This window comes from Monodon monoceros, unplaced genomic scaffold, assembly GCF_005190385.1.
Source record: "Monodon monoceros isolate NGI ecotype Baffin Bay Population unplaced genomic scaffold, NGI_Narwhal_1 Super_Scaffold_22, whole genome shotgun sequence".
Taxonomy (NCBI): Eukaryota; Metazoa; Chordata; class Mammalia; order Artiodactyla; family Monodontidae; genus Monodon; species Monodon monoceros.
Window position 1 is genome coordinate 124540830 of NW_021703779.1, and position 18682 is coordinate 124559511.

Below are 18682 nucleotides of genomic sequence, written 5' to 3' on the forward strand. Positions count from 1 at the left end.
GTTCTCTGGAGCATCTGCAAGCCTGGAAACGCTAGGATGGCTCACAGTTTGCTCATTAATACAAGAGCCAACAGAACAATGCGAGGGACTCACTGTCTGTGCACAGTGTCCCTCTGGAGCAAGTGCTAGGCCCTGGGGTAGAGTTCTGGAAAGAGTTAAGGGTCTCGGCTACAGTGCGAACCAGACTTGACCCTGACACACAAAGTAGGAAACAGGAGCCTCTAGTCACTGTTCAAATGACTTTTGGGAAGTAGACACACCTGGTCACTGTGTCCCCACTCACACCCCAGCTCTCAAGACCTTCGGTTTCTGCCTTTCAGGGCCTGGCAGTGTCCACTTTTTAATCAGAGTCATTTGTGTCTTGCCTGTGCCCCCATTTGCTAGCAGATTCCTGAGGCACGTGATGTCTTATCTAGGTCTGTAAACGTGAGCTCAAGGAGCCTTGGAACGAATGACTGGAAGAAGGCAGGAAGGAATCAACCTATAAATCGGTTGCATCTGCTGTGGCCTCTGAGAATTAAGCTCCTGAGATTGTTTTGAGTGTTTTAGAGTAATTATTGGTAGAAATCCCCAATCTTTGAAGCCCAGGAGGTTGATGAACTCAGATTCTTGTGTTGGACTGAAGGGAGAGCTCCGCCTCTTCACGCAGGGTCCCTACCCCGTGACTGTGACTGTGAGACATTTTCTGGTCCAGTTGGGGCTCTTGTCTGCCAACAGCACGAGGACAGGCACTTGCCTACAATTCTACAAGTGCACTATCTGAATACATTTGATTTCTTCAAACTCTAACAAATAACACCGTATCGGACCTCCAGGGGTAATTTGCACTGGTTGTCCTGTTGCAGCAGTAGCGGTTGCTTCATGCATTTTAGAAGGACAAACAAGACCTCTGGCTGCTATTTCACATACCACAGTGATAGCAGCACATGATATAAGAAAAGAAAAAAAAGCTGGCTTAGAAATTCAGGCCACTCATTCCATTGCTTTTTTCCCCAGTTCAGATTCGCTTATGCTGCTCTGGGGCGGCACTGTTATTCCTAACGTAACCCAATCAATTTCAGTTTTGAAGGCTGCTCAGCGTATGTTCTTGTCCTGTCAGACTTTACATGTTAACTTATAAGAACAGTTGGTTGTATTTGAATAAGCTTTCCCCATTGGTTTAAAAGAATTAAAAGGTTTTTTTTTTTTTTTACTAGTTCATGAGCACAGATTTTTATGTCCTTTGTGGAAACGATCTTTGGGGGTTTCGTTTTGATTTGTTTTTGTCATTTTGACAGCTGTATTGTTAGCTTCTTCTGTTTGCTTGATTCACTTTTCATTTGGAAGTGTCTTCTTTAGCAGAATAATTACATCACAGAGATTCCTTCCTGGCACCCTCCAGAAAGATCTCCTGATGTCCCCTATTGCTATATCAGCTGTTATAGTTCGAGATTGATACAGATCAAAGTAGCAGAATGGGGTTGAAAAGGGCAGCCTCTGGCAATGGCCTTGACCCCGCCGATTCCCTCTGAACTCCTAGAGCTCCAGCATCGTATAGATCTGCTCTGCCTGGCCCTTTCCTCAGCAGCCGGTGGGCAGTACTGCTCTTCCAAGCACTGTAGTTACCCCATCCTCACTGCAAAAGGCAGGATTGTAATAGAGGACCCATCCTTTGATGAAACTATGTCAGCCGACTATCGGAATGACCTCATGGCCTCAGGAACTGACCAGACTCCGCTGCAAGCAACAAATATGCTTGTAACTTGTCAGAGCTAGATTGACATCCAGTTTAGAGTTTAGAATCCTTCTCCATATGCCCCATTTTTGGAAACAAATGACAAAATCGTGAGGTTGATCAACATTGTAGTCCAGATTGACATATATACACTAATATGTATAAAATGGATAACTAATAAGAACCTGCTGTATAGAAAAATAAATAAAATTTTAAAAATTAAAAAAAAGACATTGTAGTCCAATATGCTCTCTGAGAATTCAGAGCCCTTCAGAGGTTTAAAGACAACTGGGATGTTCCCACTGAATCTTCCCTGCCACCCCCAATTCTCTGCCCGTTTCCTGACTATTTCTCTCTGAACTGAGCACAGGGCATTGGCGTGAGGCCCTCTGGGTGGGTAAGGCTTTACTGGACTGACCCAAATGCTCCAGGTGCATGAGCCCTGCGCAGGGGAGAGCAGGAAGGTCATTCCCACTCTTCAGTAGATCAAGGGTGTTTTTTTGGCACTCCTTTTTTTTTAAATTGTAGTATAGTTGATTTACAATGTTGTGTTGGTTGCAGGTGTACATTCATTTATATATGTTTTTTCAGATTCTTTTCCATTATAGGTTATTACGGGATATTGAGTGTAGTTCCCTGTGCTATACAGTAGGTCCTTGTTGTTTATCTATTTTATATACCTTAGTGTATATCTGCTAATCGGTAAAGTTTTGATATAATATTGGACTAGGGTTTGAGAAAGAGAATGAACCCTCCTAGAGCCATCAGCACCCGAGTCACCAACACTTCTTACAGGCTTTTAATTTTTTTGTTTACAGTTATTACCTCTGAAATCAAATCTCGACTTTCTGGTATGGTCTTGGACTTTTCAAGGGATTTAAAAATTTAGGAGTTTGGTGCCAGTAATTGCTTTTAGGAGCTAGCACTGCTAATTTGCTGTAGATGAATTCCAGTTTGGATCATCAATTATTTTCTTCACAGAAAGCCACAAAGTACATATTCGAGTTAGCGTCGGAATTGAATTTGATCCAGGAATTCATAATGTTGTTAAGCTAGATTATTGCTGCTAAAACGTGGATCACATTCAACTAACGCAAAATAGAGTACTTAAGAGCTTGAGTACCACACTTGAGATCTGAGCGAAGAGCCCAAGGTTGCAATGTGGGATCCGCACTCGATGCGTTTGCTTGATCATGTTGCACAGACAGCTTAGGCGTGCTAGAATTCTCTTTAGATGAACTGGTCTGTGGGTAAAGGAAGATGACTCAAGGCTGAGCAGGGTCCCACAGGCCCCAGGCTTCATCGTCAGAGATGGGCTGTCCTCCAGCGTGAGGCTGGAGGCGTGACGCAGACGTCGTGAAGGTCTGAGGGGCCAGGCTAGAGTCTTTGGCAGTTAGGATGTACTGAGTCGCAAATAGCAGGAAATAATAAAGGGGACTGACTGAGTCCTGTAAGTGGAAGGCCGGCTCTTGGGCAAACTTCAGGTAGTGTCACCGAGGATGCTGTTTCCTCCCTGCCGTCTATCCGGCCTTCCGGAGCACTGGCTTCGTCTTCAGGCCGGCTCCCCCTTGTGGGCACATGATAGCCCTCAGCAACTCCAGGGGCTGCAGGCCTCCTCCTGCCCTCATCCAGGGGAGCAGAAGAGAGAGCTGCTTTGAGAAGCTCTGTCAGAAGAGCAAAGAAGTGTCTTTCCCAGAAAGCCTCTGGCACTTTGGGCTCAGTGGCCTGAATGGATCACATACCTACTGTTCTGCTTCGTGTAAGCGGAGCTCGGTGCCCAGCCTCTGCAAGCCCAGGTGGAGCGAGGTTTCCCCAAAGCACGTAGGCACGTGGGGCAAGTGAGGCCGCCTGAACGGAAACTGTGGAAGGCAATGAGAGCAAGAGAGCTAGGCGCCAGCTTAGCCATCAGTTGTCTTTGCTGCAATCGACCTCTTTGGCCATCCACAGCCATACCCTCCCTCTTTCCCATGCGCTTGCCTCCCGAAATGCTCACTCCTCCAGAAAACCTATGTACTCCTTCCCCAGAGGGGTTCAGTTCCAATCCAGAAACTGCAGATGTCGTGCCGTCCCCTCAGTTTGGTCAGAGCATAGCCCCTCCTGTTCCCGGGACCCCTGGCCATCACGCTCACCTTGGCAGAGAAAAAGCAGAAGTACAGGACAGGAGGAAAAAAAAAAAAAAAAAAAAAGGAGCTCCCGTTTGGAAAGGAGGAATTGGAAAGCAGCACACGGTGGTCACGAGCCCAGCATCCACGGGCTTAGGGGTTCCTTGCTTCTCCGGGTCTCAGTCTCCTCTTCTGTATAACAAGAAGGTTGGATTAAAGCAGTGGTTCTCTCTGGAGTGTGTCCTGGAGGATTTGTGAAAGTGCAGAGTACTGGGCTCCACCTGCAGAGTTTCTGATTCGGTAGGTCTGGGTGGGACCCAGACATGTGCATTTCTAACAGCTGCTGCTGGCCCAGCGACTCCCACTTTGAGAACCTCTGGTGTAGATGAGTCCCACAGGCCCTGCCGATTCTGACATTTGGGACTCAGCTTTTTCTTAGCTATCTCTTCCGTTCTACATCGATTTACAACAGATTGTTTTATAAATGGGACACACCCTACTCTACCATGTGAATAGCTAAAAACATCTCAGACCCCCAGCTTTGGTTTGTTATCTGATTTTCAGCAAGCGGGCTTAAGGCTTCAGGAAAGCCAACAACTTTCTTGAATTTAATAAGTTAGGAATAGAAATACGAAGACTGTTCATCCATCTTCCCCGCCCCCATCCACTGCAGCACGATGTTCTTTGGGTTGACTCTGTGTGACTCCAGAAAGCAGCCCTTTTTCCAGGGAGAACCCAGATCCTTAGGCCTCATTTTGAAAGCCTTCTCCCTACGTAATCTGCGTATCCATCAGGTCTTGGGATAGGAGTGGCACTGGGTGAAGCTGTGATGTAGCTAAAGTTGATTTGAGAACTTTGCCAATTGTCTGCCCAGGACCCCCTCACCTGGACAACATCTCTTTGTCCTTCAGGTCACAGCTTAAAGTTCAGTTCCCCCAAGAAGCTTCCTCTAACTAACCCCTCACCCCAGCCAGGCTGGGTTCTCCTGTATTCCCATATAGCACTTACCACCTTTGTTACAAATCCCGTTTAAGTGATCTCCATTACATGAACGTGCCTGCTCTAAAAGGGCAACGCCATCTCTGCTTTATCCACCAGTGTTATCACAGCACAGGGCCTGGATCCTGGTGGGTGCTCAGTAAATACGTGTTGCACGAATGCTATAAGAGGCAGGCTGTGAGCAGATTCCAGCCACCATGTTTTATTACGAGGAAAGCTATCAAACAGTCTATACTATACGTTCTACGATGTGCAGTGATGGTTGCTCCAAAGGAACGAAACAGACAAGCCCTCAGAAGAAACAAACACACGGATAGAGAGCCTCAGAGTCCCTGGCAACTGCAGCCAAATATTTCATACCCCTCCTGCCTTCTCTCTGGGAACCTGCCACCTGGGAGCTGGGTATCTCCCTACCAGGCACCCTGGGCCTCCTCTCTCCAGACAGCAGCTTCCTGAACACCCAGCTTCACCCCTCCCACACCCATAGTTTGGAGATGGGCATTTGGGTGAAGTCAGTGGAAGCCCCCGCAGCTCACAGCATGCTCCACCCAGCAGGGCCTAGAGAGCTGGTCTGGGCGAAGCCCACATTTTCCCCCTGGGGTGGTGTGAGTCTAGCGAGGCCCTGAAATGCCTGGCCCCAAGCAACAGCCCGAGTCTCCTGACTCCTGGCTCAGACTCTGGGCTCACAAATTCTGCATCTTGAAACAGACGGGTGGCTTCAGATATAGGAATGAGATATGAACTTCGTACACTTTTTATCCCCAATGCTGTAATTCCCTACTATTAAATATAATTTTATAATGAAATTCAACCAAACCTGAAACTTCTATATTGAGAGAAGGCAGATTATTTATTACAGATGTTGACTTTGAAGACTGTGCCTACATTTAATGTCACTGATGGATCCATTCTCACGGAATGAGCACACATCAAAAAGGAGGTCTGTCTGGTTCCCGGAGCTATAGCCCTTCTTCCTTTTAAACAGTCCTATAATCCACCCATTTGCTGGATTGCAAGGCCCTGATGAAGGAGAGACAGCAGTATGGTGGAGACCAGAACCTTCTCCACAGGACAAAGTGTGCTGTGTTTACTGAGAGTTGCTGGACTTGGGCAGGTGGAGACAGTCTAGAGCCCAACTAATGCCCTGGAAAGCAGGGGCAAGGAAGGAAAGTCACCAAAAAAGATATGTAGCCCAGGGCTTCCCTGGTGGCGCAGTGGTTGAGAGTCCGCCTGCCGATGCAGGGGACACGGGTTCGTGCCCCGGTCCGGGAAGATCCTACATGCCGCAGAGCGGCTGGGCCCGTGAGCCATGGCCTCTGAGCCTGTGCGTCCGGAGCCTGGGCTCCGCAACAGGAGAGGCCACAACAGTGAGAGGCCCGCGTACCGCAAAAAAAAAAAAAATCTACAGAAACTATAATAAAGCTCCCACAAAAATTAACTCTCTGAGCTGTGAGCCAAGTGCTTGAGGAAGGAGACAGGTGAGCACTTCTCATTTTGCTCACTGCTCACCGTGGGTCATTCACTGGGGCAGTGTGGGAGGGTCAGAGGGTGAGGAAAAAGGGTTTCCTCTTATGTCTGGCAGAGAGAAGAACTAAGTAACCAAGTGCTTCTTTGTGTCTGTTTGGATCTACCAAAAGGCAGATACCAGTATGACACTAGACATGCAAGAAATGTATGGGGCAGGGAGAGCCTGTGAAGGCTAAAGGGAGAGAGAGCAAGAGAAGGTGGGCAGAGCCTCAAACCACAATGCAGGTGGCCTGTGACGACTGTGGGACAGAGGAGGATTGGGTATGAGGAGTCTCAGACAGCAACTCCAAGAAAGGTTCAGCCAGGCCAATGGAGAATTCTTACATCATTTTACAGATGGGGACACTGAGGCCTTAAAAGGAGGAGGTAGACAAACAAATTTTATGAACAGAGATGCAAAAGTTCTCAACAAGACCCTAGCACACCAAACCCAGTAACATGCGAAAAGCATTATGCACCATAACCAAGTGGGATTTATCCCAGGAATGCAAGGCTGGTTCAACCTATGACAATCAATCAATGTGATAAACAATATGAACAGAACAAAGGACAAAAACAAAACCACATAATCATCTCAGTAGACACAAAAGGGAAAGGGACTTTCTTAAGCTCATAGAATGAATAGCAAAGCCCAGACTAAACTCAGGTCACCTGACTTCCAGGCCAGAGCTCTTAATAGTAGTTGGGGTGGGGATGGAGGGTGGAACTGGCCCTCGCAACTGCATACACTGCACTGAGCCCCATATTGAGGACTTGCCCCTTGTCCTTTCATCCGGTCCTCACAACAGCCCCTGGCAGTGGGCACTATGTCATCCCTACTTACTGCATAAGGAGGCTGAGGCTTCGAGAGATAAGATGACTTACCTGAGGCCACCCAGCTGCCGAGCACATGAAGGAGCTAAGCCTAGACCTCAGGTTTCCTGCCTCCCGCTCTGGAACTTTCCCTTGCCCTTCACTGCTCTCCTCGTTGATTGGTGCTGCTGGATTAACCCGATTCCATTAGTTCTCAGCTCACCTACTGCCAAGTCAAGTAGATGGGTTTTTGCTGTAAGCGGATGGGAATGTCCTCCAAATTCCCTGGGGAAAGAGCCCCCTCTCCTATGCCAGTACGTGACAACTCTCAGAGCCCAGGTTGTTGACCTACGTCCGTGTAATCTGGGTTAAGTGGCCATTTATATATGTTAATGGCTCAAACATCTTTATGAGGACTGCAGAACTGTAAAGAAGCGAGCGGCACTGGGGAGGTCAGAGGCCAAATGGTTGGAAGGTGGAGGGCAGCGCGGAGGAGAGGGGAATGAGACTGTCCTTTGCTCCTGGACATGCTGAGGACCAGGCCGGCTGGCCTCTGGTGGAGGCCATCCCAGTGAAAGCTCTCGCTTCCGGATGAAACAAGAAAAAGAAGGCAGAGGTTTCGGAGAGTCGGGTAGAGAGAGCGATGCAGTTGGGTCAGGACTCAGAACGCACCTTGGACTGGGCATCTGGAGTGGTGAGTTCTAGTCTTCTCTGATTTGGGGCAAGGCTCTTCCCTACCATGAGCCTCAGGGTCCATACCTACCAGGGTCCTCAGAGGGTGGCATTGCAGGGCTCCACGCTCAGAGACTGAGTCCCTGCAGAACAGTGCGGATAGATGCTCTCTGTAGGTTTCTCTGACTCTCGGCCTCTCTGTCTTTAACTTGCTTGGCGATCTCTTTTCCCCCAATATTTTAATCGTGGTAAAATGCGCATCACGTCAAATTTACCATCTTAGCCAGCTTTAAGAGTCTGTTGTGCCCTTCATCACCATCAGCCATCCCTAGACCTCTTCTCATCACGTACAACTGAAACTCTGTCCCTATGAAACAATAACACCCCATGACCCACTCCCCTCAGTCCCCGGCAACAACCAATACTCACCTGGCAGGGGAGAGAACGTGATCAGGAAGATGGTTTTCCTAGGGTGAGGCTTAGCCATTGTTTGGTAAACTTGAGCAAACCATGGGCCCTCTCCTTCTCCTCTTGAGAATGATGACTTGAGTAGGTGATCTCTCATTTCTCCTCGAGTTACGAAAAGCGCGTTAGGGTCGTAGGGAGAGGAGGTAGCCCCAGGGAGACAGAATGGGTCAGAAGAAGACAGAAGGTGAGGCCTTCAGCAAAAGGAAGGCGGAGAATGATGCCCCGCTCCCATACCAGTGGGGAAGGAAGAAAACCCAGGTTGCTGTGTGAGAGAGGCGTAGCAGGAAGGCACAGGCTCATTTGTCATTGGAATACCTGCTTGTGTATCTATATGGACAAAACCTTGCAGGGAAGAACGCAGACCCCAAATCCTGACCCCTGGAACGGTTGGCATTCCTGACAAGAATTCAGACTGTCAACACCACGCCACCCGAAACCCCATGAAGAGTGTGCTGATCCCACCCTGTTCCCCAGCAACTGGAGCATCTCCAGAAAGATCTGGGATCGGCAACAGAAAAGAAAAGAAGATCTAAATTCCAAAGTGACTTTTTTAACCTAAATGATGATGATTTTACATGAACCTGAGTTGTTCCTTTGACACACCATCGTATTTTCTACTTACATGAGTCCTGTTTTTTTTTTTTAATCCATATGATACCTACAGAGGAGCATATAAAACATAAAATAATAAAACCAACACCCGTGTACCCGCCAGGACAGATTAAGAAATAGAACACTCAAAGTATCTCAGAAGCCCTCCCTCTTCCCAGAGAGAGATAGCAGCTATCTGAGTGCCAACTCTAGGAACCCACCCACGGCTCCTTGGTGACCTTCGAGCTCATTCTAGTTAGATTAGGTGCATCACCAGTCTCTTTAGGTAGTTATTTTCTGCATAGATTCCCACAGATGGGTCGTCCCATCTCTTTTGTGTTCATCCTTACCAGTTTCAATCTTAGATGGAGACCTTGTCTTTTTTCAATATGTTTTAAGATCTTCCGATTACAAGAATAATATATGCTCTTTGTAGTAAACTTTGAAAATGCAGAAAAGTGTAGCGAAAACACAACTCCCATGAGATAACAAAATACATAAATACACAATGTATAAATTAGCCAGGGATAACCGCTGTTAACATGCTGGAATACACATTATTGTTTTTCTGTGCCAAAATATGTATTTCACATGACTGGCGTTAAGCTGTGTATATAGCTTTTTCCTTTTATTGTGAAACGTGACATAGATACAGGAAAGTATGCAAGGCCTATATGAACAGTTTGAAGAAGTATAAAGTGAAAACCTGTGTCACTACTGGTTAGGTTGAGAAATAGAACATGGTCGACCCCCGAGTAGACCCCGCACCCCTGCTGCCATGCGCCCCTTCTGGTAGAATTAACCACTATCTTGATTCCAACGTTCTCTTGCTTTTCTATATAGTTCCACTACTTATTCATGAGCTCTTCAAAGGGTCACGGTGCCACTATTCAGTGGAGGCTTCCAGAAGGGAAGCTGCTCCCCTCTTAGGGAAGTCAGTGACTAAAGGTACCACGGATCCGGCCATGTGTAAAGCCCACCGATGTCAGGACTCCTGGCGGAGTCATGGGCGTGGTACCGGACAGACAAAAGGAATCTGGCCCGAGGGCTTTTTCTCGCCACAGCCTGCCTCCAGGCCCTCCAGCTTCCAGGTGGAGGTCAACAGAGAACACCTCTGTGGGGTGAAGCAAATCCGGGCAGCAGGATATGGAAGACAGAGCAGGAAATTCAGCAGCAAATGGTCAAGCCAGATCTCTGCCAGAGAGGAGGAGAGGCAGATACCCAGGGCTGTGGAGGCGGGATGGCCATCCAGGCATCTGCCTCACTGTGTTGGCCACCCACGTGCACTTCACCTGCCAGTTCCAGAGACCACCTGGGGCTGCTTTTCCTGAGCCTGCCACGTAGACCAAACTGCCTTTCCACTTTCCCCTCTGCCATTCTGTGATTCAGCTTCCCAGGGGCCGTGGAGTCAGTTAACGCTGGTCTAGCTGCCTTTGAGCTTGGGGTAATGCATTCGCCTTATCCTTGCAGGATTGTGTCTTTAAAAACCAAACCAGGCCAACCCCTCACGGGACTTTTAGTGGGGCTTTGCGAGGGAGTGAATTTAGGTGCATGCATTAGGTCTGCCGTCTCGATCCGGAAGTCTCCAAAGGAAATCCTGCCGCACCCTTCCTCGGTTGCCTGAATGTGATGGTCAGTCGGATGGCTTCTCTGGAACCCCGGGGCCTGTCAGCAGTGCTTACTGCACGCAGCGGGGAGACACTGGACGGAATGGGGGGAGGATTCGGTGCGCATAAGCAGAAGGGTTATGCTTTGGACGTGGTAGCTCTTCACCATCGTCATCCTCATCATCATGAGACGATAGGAGCCTTGCAGAAGCTGTCAGAGCCTGGCTCCAGAGGCTCTGGACTCTCGAGAGCTTTGGTATCCTTTGACCCAGTCCGTGACGCTCCTCGTAGCAGTGCCCTTGACCTCACCTTGCTCGTAGGCTGATTCCCAGTGGAATGGGCACAGCCCTGGCCACTCTGCAAAAATGCCCCACGGAAAACAGCTCCAGACGTTTAAACTGGGAAACACTAACATTCAATTATACACATTTTTTTGAAGTTTTAACAAAACCAGATGTATTAGGTTTGCAATTATAGTTTGAAATATTTAGTGAAATTTACAAGTTTAAATGTGATGTTTACATTTTTAAGCTTATTTGATTTTTTTTAACATCTTTATTGGGGTATAATTGCTTTACAATGGTGTGTTAGTTTCTGCTTTATAACAAAGTGAATCAGTTATACATATACATATGTTCCCATATCTCTTCCCTCTTGCGTCTCACTCCCTCCCACCCTCCCTATCCCACCCTACCAAACGTGGGGTAGATAGCTAGTGGGAAGCAGCCGCATAGCACAGGGAGATCAGCTCGGTGCTTTGTGACCGCCTGGAGGGGTGGGATAGGGAGGTCAATTATACACATTTATAGAGGAAAAGTCCAGAAAAGCTGAAAGGAAACTTTTACAAAATGCAAATTTACAGAAGAGATCCAGCGAATGATAGGACTGGTGCTACCTTAGAGGTTTTCTTGCGGAATCTCTCTAGTGACCCTCCCACTCCCTGTACCACATGTATCAGAACAGAAATCCCTCAACTTGGAGTTCTCATTTTAGGATACAGTTGTTATAAAAGGAAAACAACACCTGGGTCACACAATAGCCCACCCAGCAGCCCTTGCACAGCTATGAGACCCTAGCAGCACTCCAGAATCTTCTTGCTGCTGGTCTGCTTATACATCACATTAGCAAAAGTTTCAGTTGGGCAATTGGATCAAGCAAAACTCGGGGCCTGGGCTTTGTAGTCAGACAATGTCTGGGTTCTAGTCCAGGCCCTGGCACTTACTAACGATTGACCTCGAGCAAGCTAGTTGCTTAACCTTTCTCTTTGTGCCTCAGTTTCCTCATCTTTACAATGGGATCATACCAGTGCCCCCTCTTCGGATTGTTCTAAGAATTAATTAATTGAAATGACTCCAGGGAAGGGCTGAACCCAGTGCCTTAGATTAAGTTCTCAATAAATGTTTCTAATATTATCATCGTCGTTTATTATTAGTCTGTTTTACCAAGAGATAGGAAAAGTGATAGCTCCGCTGAGCTATGTTGGCCAGACCACGCCTTAGAGCATGTTCAGTTCTAGGAGGAGCGGATCAAGATGGTGGAATAGAAGTACGTGCAGCTCACCTCCTCCCACAGGACAGTGCCTGGGACGTTGTAAAAGGGCTTGATACACGGCAGAGGTATTATTGTTAATTAAGACTACCACTGACTAACCTTCAGAGAATACAGCACGCAGGCACTACACGTGTTAGTTAATTCGGTGAATCCTCATAACCTCCGCCACTCTATGAATGACGCACTTCTATTACTTCCCCTTTACAAATGAGGATATTAAGGCACAGAAGGGTTAAGTGGCTTCCCCCAATTACCTAGCTAAGAAGTGGCAAATCCATGATTCAAGCCCAGACCCTCTCTCTCCAGAGCCTGCACTCTTTAGCCAGTATGGTGAAGAGCTGTGCTCTCCGTTACTGTCACCAGCATTCACAGGTGGCTATTTAAATTCATTAAAAGTGAATACAATTAAGAACTCAGTTCTTCATTTGCGCTAGACACATTGCAGGTGCTCTACTGTCGCATGTGGTCGGTGGCTACCGTATTGGACAGCGCAGGTATAGAGCATTCTGTTCTTTCTGGGAGGATGATTCAGCATCATCTCAAGGTTCTGTGGGACTGTGCTGCTTTGTTGAGCTTCTACGATTCTATTTCTTACAAAATCTCAGGCTTGAGTTGTATAGCTTTTTCCTAGTGTTATTAATAGATGCACGCTTGTGATATATTGAAATCCCATTTGCATTTGGCCAAGTAGTGTAATGGCAAGTAAGAGGCCAAGAAGTCTGACTCACATTACACTTCCCTGGTTTCCCAAAGCATTACTTCACATTTACGAAGTCGTCTCCTGTCACCTCTGTTTGACAAGTCTGCACATTCATGCATTTGCCCAGAGACCCAGCTTCTTCCGCAGCTCTGCCTTGCCCTCTTTGAGCTATCTGCATAGCATTGAGTACCCTAGCATGTTCATCTCACTCGTGGCTTGAACAGCTGGGGCTGGCTTCTGAAGTCAGCCCAGCCGTGAGTGACCTTGGCCTCCGAGAGTCTCTGGCACACGCACCAAGTCTCCAGTTCCTTCTTGTGGGCTCTCTCTGCTCGCCTCTGTTACACGGTTAGTAAAGCAAAGGAGGAGTGAAGCAGGATTTGTTGCCTGAACTTTCAGGATGAGTAAGTCTAGACATCAACGAGCTCCCAGAAGCCAGTGGAATTACAGTACACAACTGTAACCTTGTGAATGCGCATGTATTTCCTTCCGACCTCCACGGCGAAGACTGGACCAAGATCGAATCCGGTCAATAACTGATAAAGCCAGAGCAGGTACCCGCTTCTTGCAAAGCGTCTGAGTGTCTGTGCAGGTTAGTCATAATCTGAGCTCCTTACACCGCAGCCCATTTGCTCTACGGTGAGGTCACAGAATAGCCAACAGCGTGGTTACTCCAGTGTAGATGAAGGACACCCGACTGCTTCTCTCTGTGTGCAGAGAAGGAGCCCTCTTCTCCCAAACCCAGCAGTTGCTTGGGTTTCAGTCACTCTGTAAATCAGGTCCAGGTCTGTACCCACTCTCCTGTGTGTGTCCTGGGTAAAGCTATCTCCACTTCCTTGTCTTGTAAACTGGGGACAGTCTCAAATGTATGTGTGTGTGCACGGTTAGCGCAGTAAATGTTAGCTGACGTTATTTCCACGGTGTGATGATCTCTGTTCTACTGATGGGTTTTATTAACCCAACGGCGTTGAAAGGAGATGAGTAAATGTGTTTAAAATGAGGGTCAAGGCTCACTTGTATCATTAACGTTCATCCCAAAAAGAAGCCAGCACAGTGCTCACTGGACTAGCATATCCCGAGTGCCTGGGATATCGTGCCAAGCTCATAACAGATACAGTCAGTTGAATTTTCCAAATATTTGCTGAACCCTTTGCCTGTGCCAGGCACTGTCTGGGCACCAGAGGGATTTAAAGATGATTAAGACTTGGCCCGACAAGGATGTTCAGTCAGCCAGAGGAGCTGGACCAAAGGAGAGGCAGAATTCCCAGGGTGGATCTCCAAGGACATGCAGGGTTCCAGACGGGAAACTTGGAGAAAGGGCTCTCTGGGCCACCGAAGCAAGGAGCGCGATCACAGGGGACTGAACGCGGGCGGCAGCCTGTCTGGGGAACTCCAAGGACATGGGTGTGACTGCGGGGTAGTGTACCTGACACCATGGGACAGGAAACCTGCCTGCCAAGAAGGCAGGAGGCCAAGGAACAAAGAGCCCTAATTGCAAAGTTTAGCAGGACGTGCTTGGGGCTCTAAGTGGCTGCAAGCCATTAGAGGGACCCAGGGACAACCTCGTTCCAGCAAGTTCTCTAGCAATCACGGGAAGCCCAGTGCGGGTGAGCTCTGTGAAATCGGGCACCAGCATCGGGCACTATCCATCCCAGGGTCTGATTATCTGAAATTTGGAATCACGCGGAGCTGGCCAGTCCGAGAGGTAGTAATCATGCCCACCAATTATGGATTGGCTTTGCTTTTCTGAGATTTTCAGTGATTCCAAAGACAGAGATGGGTTTACCTTATGTGTGGAAACCTCTAGGCGTTGAAAAGTGCCAACCACTTTTTCTTTGGAAGCTGGACCTCCCACTTAACAGGGAGTGTGATAGCAGTTTCTTTTCCAAAGTAAATAAAACGGAGAAGACACACAGGCATCAGCTACAAAGCTCCTTGTCGGTCAGAGTCAAGACTGAATCTCATCTAGTTTATTTCTTTTCTTTTTTTTTAACCAAGGATTACAGCGGTCCGCGAAGCGCCTGCTCCCATTCTGCTCCACTTGAATGGGTGGCTGCAGCCCCGTTCCCAACTGCTGCCGAAACAGAACTGCCCACACCGTCGGGGCACCTTCTGCTGCTGGTAATTTCCATGTACCATCTGCAGGGTTTTTTCTGCCTGATGAACTACCGAGGCGCTGTGAGCGTATGTTCATGCTGATGGGGGTTCTTGCTTCCTGACCCGTCACTAAAATCCTACAAGTCACATGAAGCTACCAGGGATTCCTGAGCAAAAGCTTAAAATGCTTCAGTTCCCTACAAATAAGCCCCACTCATTGCTTTCAGTCTGTGTCGTCACGGGGTGGGCAAGGAATCAGACCTCTAGGAATAGTTGCATATCGGGGTTGTAAAAACTCCTACATGGCTATAAAATAGTGTCTTGAATTATCAAGGCGCTAGGAATGCAGGCACAAAGGATAGTCCATTGTAGAGATGACCTTGGTCCAAGGACAAATTGGAGCTAGACGAAGCGAAGCTTCAGGTGGCCAGTGAGCTCAGCTCTGCAGGAATGCACCAGCCCAAGGGGAGGGGCGCCGGGCCCTCTGTAGTTGGCTTATCGTCAGAATGGCAAAGAAAGTTTTCCTTCCCACGTGCAGTGAGTTCACTTGCGAAGCGTATTTCACGTGGTTTTTTGGTTTTGTTTTTCTTTGGGGAGAGGGGTGTCATCTCTAAAGCTCTCCAAGTAGTTAGGTTTTCTTCCTAATCCCATCTTTGAGTATTTATAATGTGTTCTTAAAATTTTGCCTGGGGATCCCTTGTAAAATCCGGCCTGTACTTTTCTTAATGGCACACTTGAACAGTTTCTACATTTCAAAGCCTGTTTTCCATATGACAAGCTAATCACACACATGCACACACCGTGTCAAACTTCATGTGGACCTGGGAACCAGGCAAGCCTGGATTTGCATCCTCCCCTGCTACTAACTAGCTGTGTGACTTTGGGCAACTTCGTTAACCTCTCTGGGCCTCAGTGTCCTCCTCTGTAAAATAAGGACAGTAATCGTTCCTGCCTCATATACAGCTGTTGCAAGGATTGAGTGAGACTGAGTATTGAAAGCACTTGGGTTAGTGCCCGGTACGTAGCAAATGCTCGATAAATTCAGTGGTGGCAGTTTTTATCGTGAATTCAAATACGGCATCCAAATATCTACTGGCCTGTCATCCATCACAGAGGCTTGCCCACAGTAGGCGCTTAGTCATGTTTATTGTCATGAATTGAATTGACTCCGACTGTTTAGCTTAGATTCGGAGGATAAATATTTCCCTTTCTACTGGGCTGTTTGATAGACACAGGTGATCACTCAAAGCTCAGGTGTTAAAAGCACGACAATGAAGAGGCTGCTTCACGTAGAAAGACCTTCTCCTCAAGGCAGGCTCCCCCTGGTCCTCTTGGGCACCCCTGTGGCCGAGCGCTCGCTGTGCTCGGCAGGATGTCAGAGCTGTCTCGGCAGCTCCTTGGAGTCTTGAGGCTTCCTGTGACGTGGATATCAAGTGTGAGGGTTTTTAATTGCCTTTGGCTGAAAGAATTGGGTCAGATGTTCAATCTGGGTGAAATCCCTGCCTTCTAAAATATGACGGAAAGGGGAGGTGCCACTCACACGCAAGTCCTGAAACGTGGGGGCCCCGGCAAGGTGAAGTGCAGTGAGGGCTGCCGCTCAGGGCTGGGCTGCTGTGAGGTTTCCACTTGACTGCTTGGTTTTGCACTCACCATTTGGTTTTGCAGATTCCTCAGCATGTGTCTACACACACGTACCTACACACCAGTTTAGAATGGTGTGCTCTGTGGGGGGGGAGGGGCGTGGGGAGGGATCGGGATTGGTCAAGGTCATTGCTGATGACGTAGCTTGACTCCCATTTCCAACAAGACAGTGACTGATGGAGGCAGAGGCTCCTTAACTGAGACCCACGGATGGGTAGTAAGTGGTCCAGAAAACCCCTGAGATTATACGTAAGGTGTCGGTGGGCTGGGAAGGGGGAGACACCAGCGTAAGTGCTTTTTCTGTGGAGAGAGACCATAGCTTTTAACCGATTCTCAAAGGAGTCTGTGACCCAAGACAACTAAGACCACAAAGCTGTTGGGTTTGGTTGGCCCAGACCACTTGGTGTGTCTAACCAAGCACCCAGACGACCCCGCTAGGCGGTCAGGGCAGTGACAAGAGCATTCAGAGGCATGTCGTGGCCACGCCGCTGATGGACTCTTCAATGGTTGTTGTAGACTCATGTAGACAAAGCCTGCAAGCTTGGGGAAGCCAGGCCCCCCCAGGTCAGCCTCGGGCGACAGCCCCCATCCTGCCAGGCCCTGGGGAGTGAGTCCTTCCTGCCCGGCAGCTCCTTTGCTCAGGAGCTGGCCCGAGTCACCTCCTCGTACAGCACCTCAGAGGCAGCGCCCTGGGGCGGCTGGGATCCGAAGGCCTGGAGGCAGGTGCCCGCTCCACTACTGCCTAGCTGCGACGCTGTCGGTAAGTCACTTCCCCCAGCCTCGCTTTCCTCATCTGTCAGCTGGGCACGGTCCCCTGCTCAGCCTGCCCGCCTGCCGTACAGGGTTGTTGGGAGGCAAAGAGGAGGTGACAGCCCGGCCCGTAAAGCTCTGTTCACCTAGGAGGGATTTCTAGCAGAGAGACCACCCAGGCAAGCAGACTGCTCCGGCATCTCAGCCTCATCTTCGGGGCACTGAGTGGTGATCGCCCTGGGCGCAGTTGCTCCCTCCCGGCTGTTGGCCTTCCAGCACCCCAGTTCATTCCCTGCCTGTCTGTCCCTGCGGCCAGGCTGTGAGTCCGTGGGGCACAGGGGCTGCGCTTCTGCACCTCCGAATCCCACCCCCCACATCCGCCCCGACCCCGTGCCTGCCTGCTCCATAGCTGGCGGGCGCTCGGGAACTGCCTCTCCCTCCAGCGATCTGCTGTGGACTCCGCACCCCGAGGTGTTCTTTGACCCCACCTGGGACTCACGCACCCCAAGAAGTGGGAAGTTGGATCGCCCCACTGGAGGACTGGTAGCCCCGGGGGAGGGCAGGCAGAAGGAAGCCCAGCCAAGCCTGTCCAAGATGGCCGTGAGTTTGCATCATCCTGCAGATTCTAAAAGAAATGGCTTGACTTGCCCTAAAGAGTCACGTTAGTGGTCATGAGAGAAAGATGGTGGACGCCAGCCAGAGCGGGCCTTTGCAGAGAATTTCACTGGGCTCGTGGAGTTGTTGTTCTGGTGCATGAAATATCGGTGTGTACGGGATGTCAGACCTCTCTGCAGAGAAAGCTAGAGAAATGAGCATTGGCTGAGTGATAGTGATCAGAAGATGCTCATCCAGCTGAAAGGACCTCCGGGATTTTGGCCTTTAATGGAAATGCTGCTTCGGTACGTGAGGCCTTGCTCTCCCCATCCCACCTGCCTCGGCCCGCAAGAACAAGCAGTGCTTTCCATTCAAGGGCTATCGATTTTTCTCTCTCTTTTTTTCCCCCCTTTTCTCTGTGTGCTCTCACAGTGCTCTCCGGCTTGTCCAGTACAAAGCTGCCAGGGAAACAGAATTAACAAAATGGATTGGGGCATCGTCCACTCAGGATGTCTCTGAGTTCCACCCTGGTCTGAACTGTTTTTCCCTGTCCCCAAAACGCAAAAAATGAGGGATCCAAGCTAGCTTGCCTCGAGAGAATTCATTTCCCCATCTTATTATCTCTCTTCAAAGCCAAGCCAGGCCTTCCACCCTGCACTGGAGGTGGGGGGCGGGCGGAGGCTTGGCCCTCAGATCTTCCCTACGAAGCTTTGGAAGTTGGGCCCACCTCGGGGGGCTTTGAGGGACAGGACCTCCAGCTCAGCCATGACTCAGGAAGACCAGACACAGTGTGAGACGGAGGATGCAGGCACCCCAGGGGAAGAAGAAAGGCGAGCTGCAAAGACATTTGTTTCCTTTGCGGCCAGATCAATCCCAGCAT

General features: G+C 49.1%; 1 protein-coding gene across 3 annotated transcripts in view; it reads left to right on the forward strand.

The window, feature by feature from the left end:
• Positions 1-18682, forward strand: part of MAMLD1 (mastermind like domain containing 1) — a 59345-nt gene that overhangs the window by 32265 nt on the left and 8398 nt on the right. For 2 of the 3 annotated variants that reach the window (XM_029240018.1, XM_029240017.1), the window contains one exon: positions 16975-17218. The exons of the other annotated variant lie outside the window; for it this stretch is intronic. In XM_029240018.1, the coding sequence (XP_029095851.1) occupies positions 16975-17218 (244 nt within the window). The remainder of the gene's footprint in view (positions 1-16974; positions 17219-18682) is intronic. 3 annotated transcript variants of the gene reach the window in all.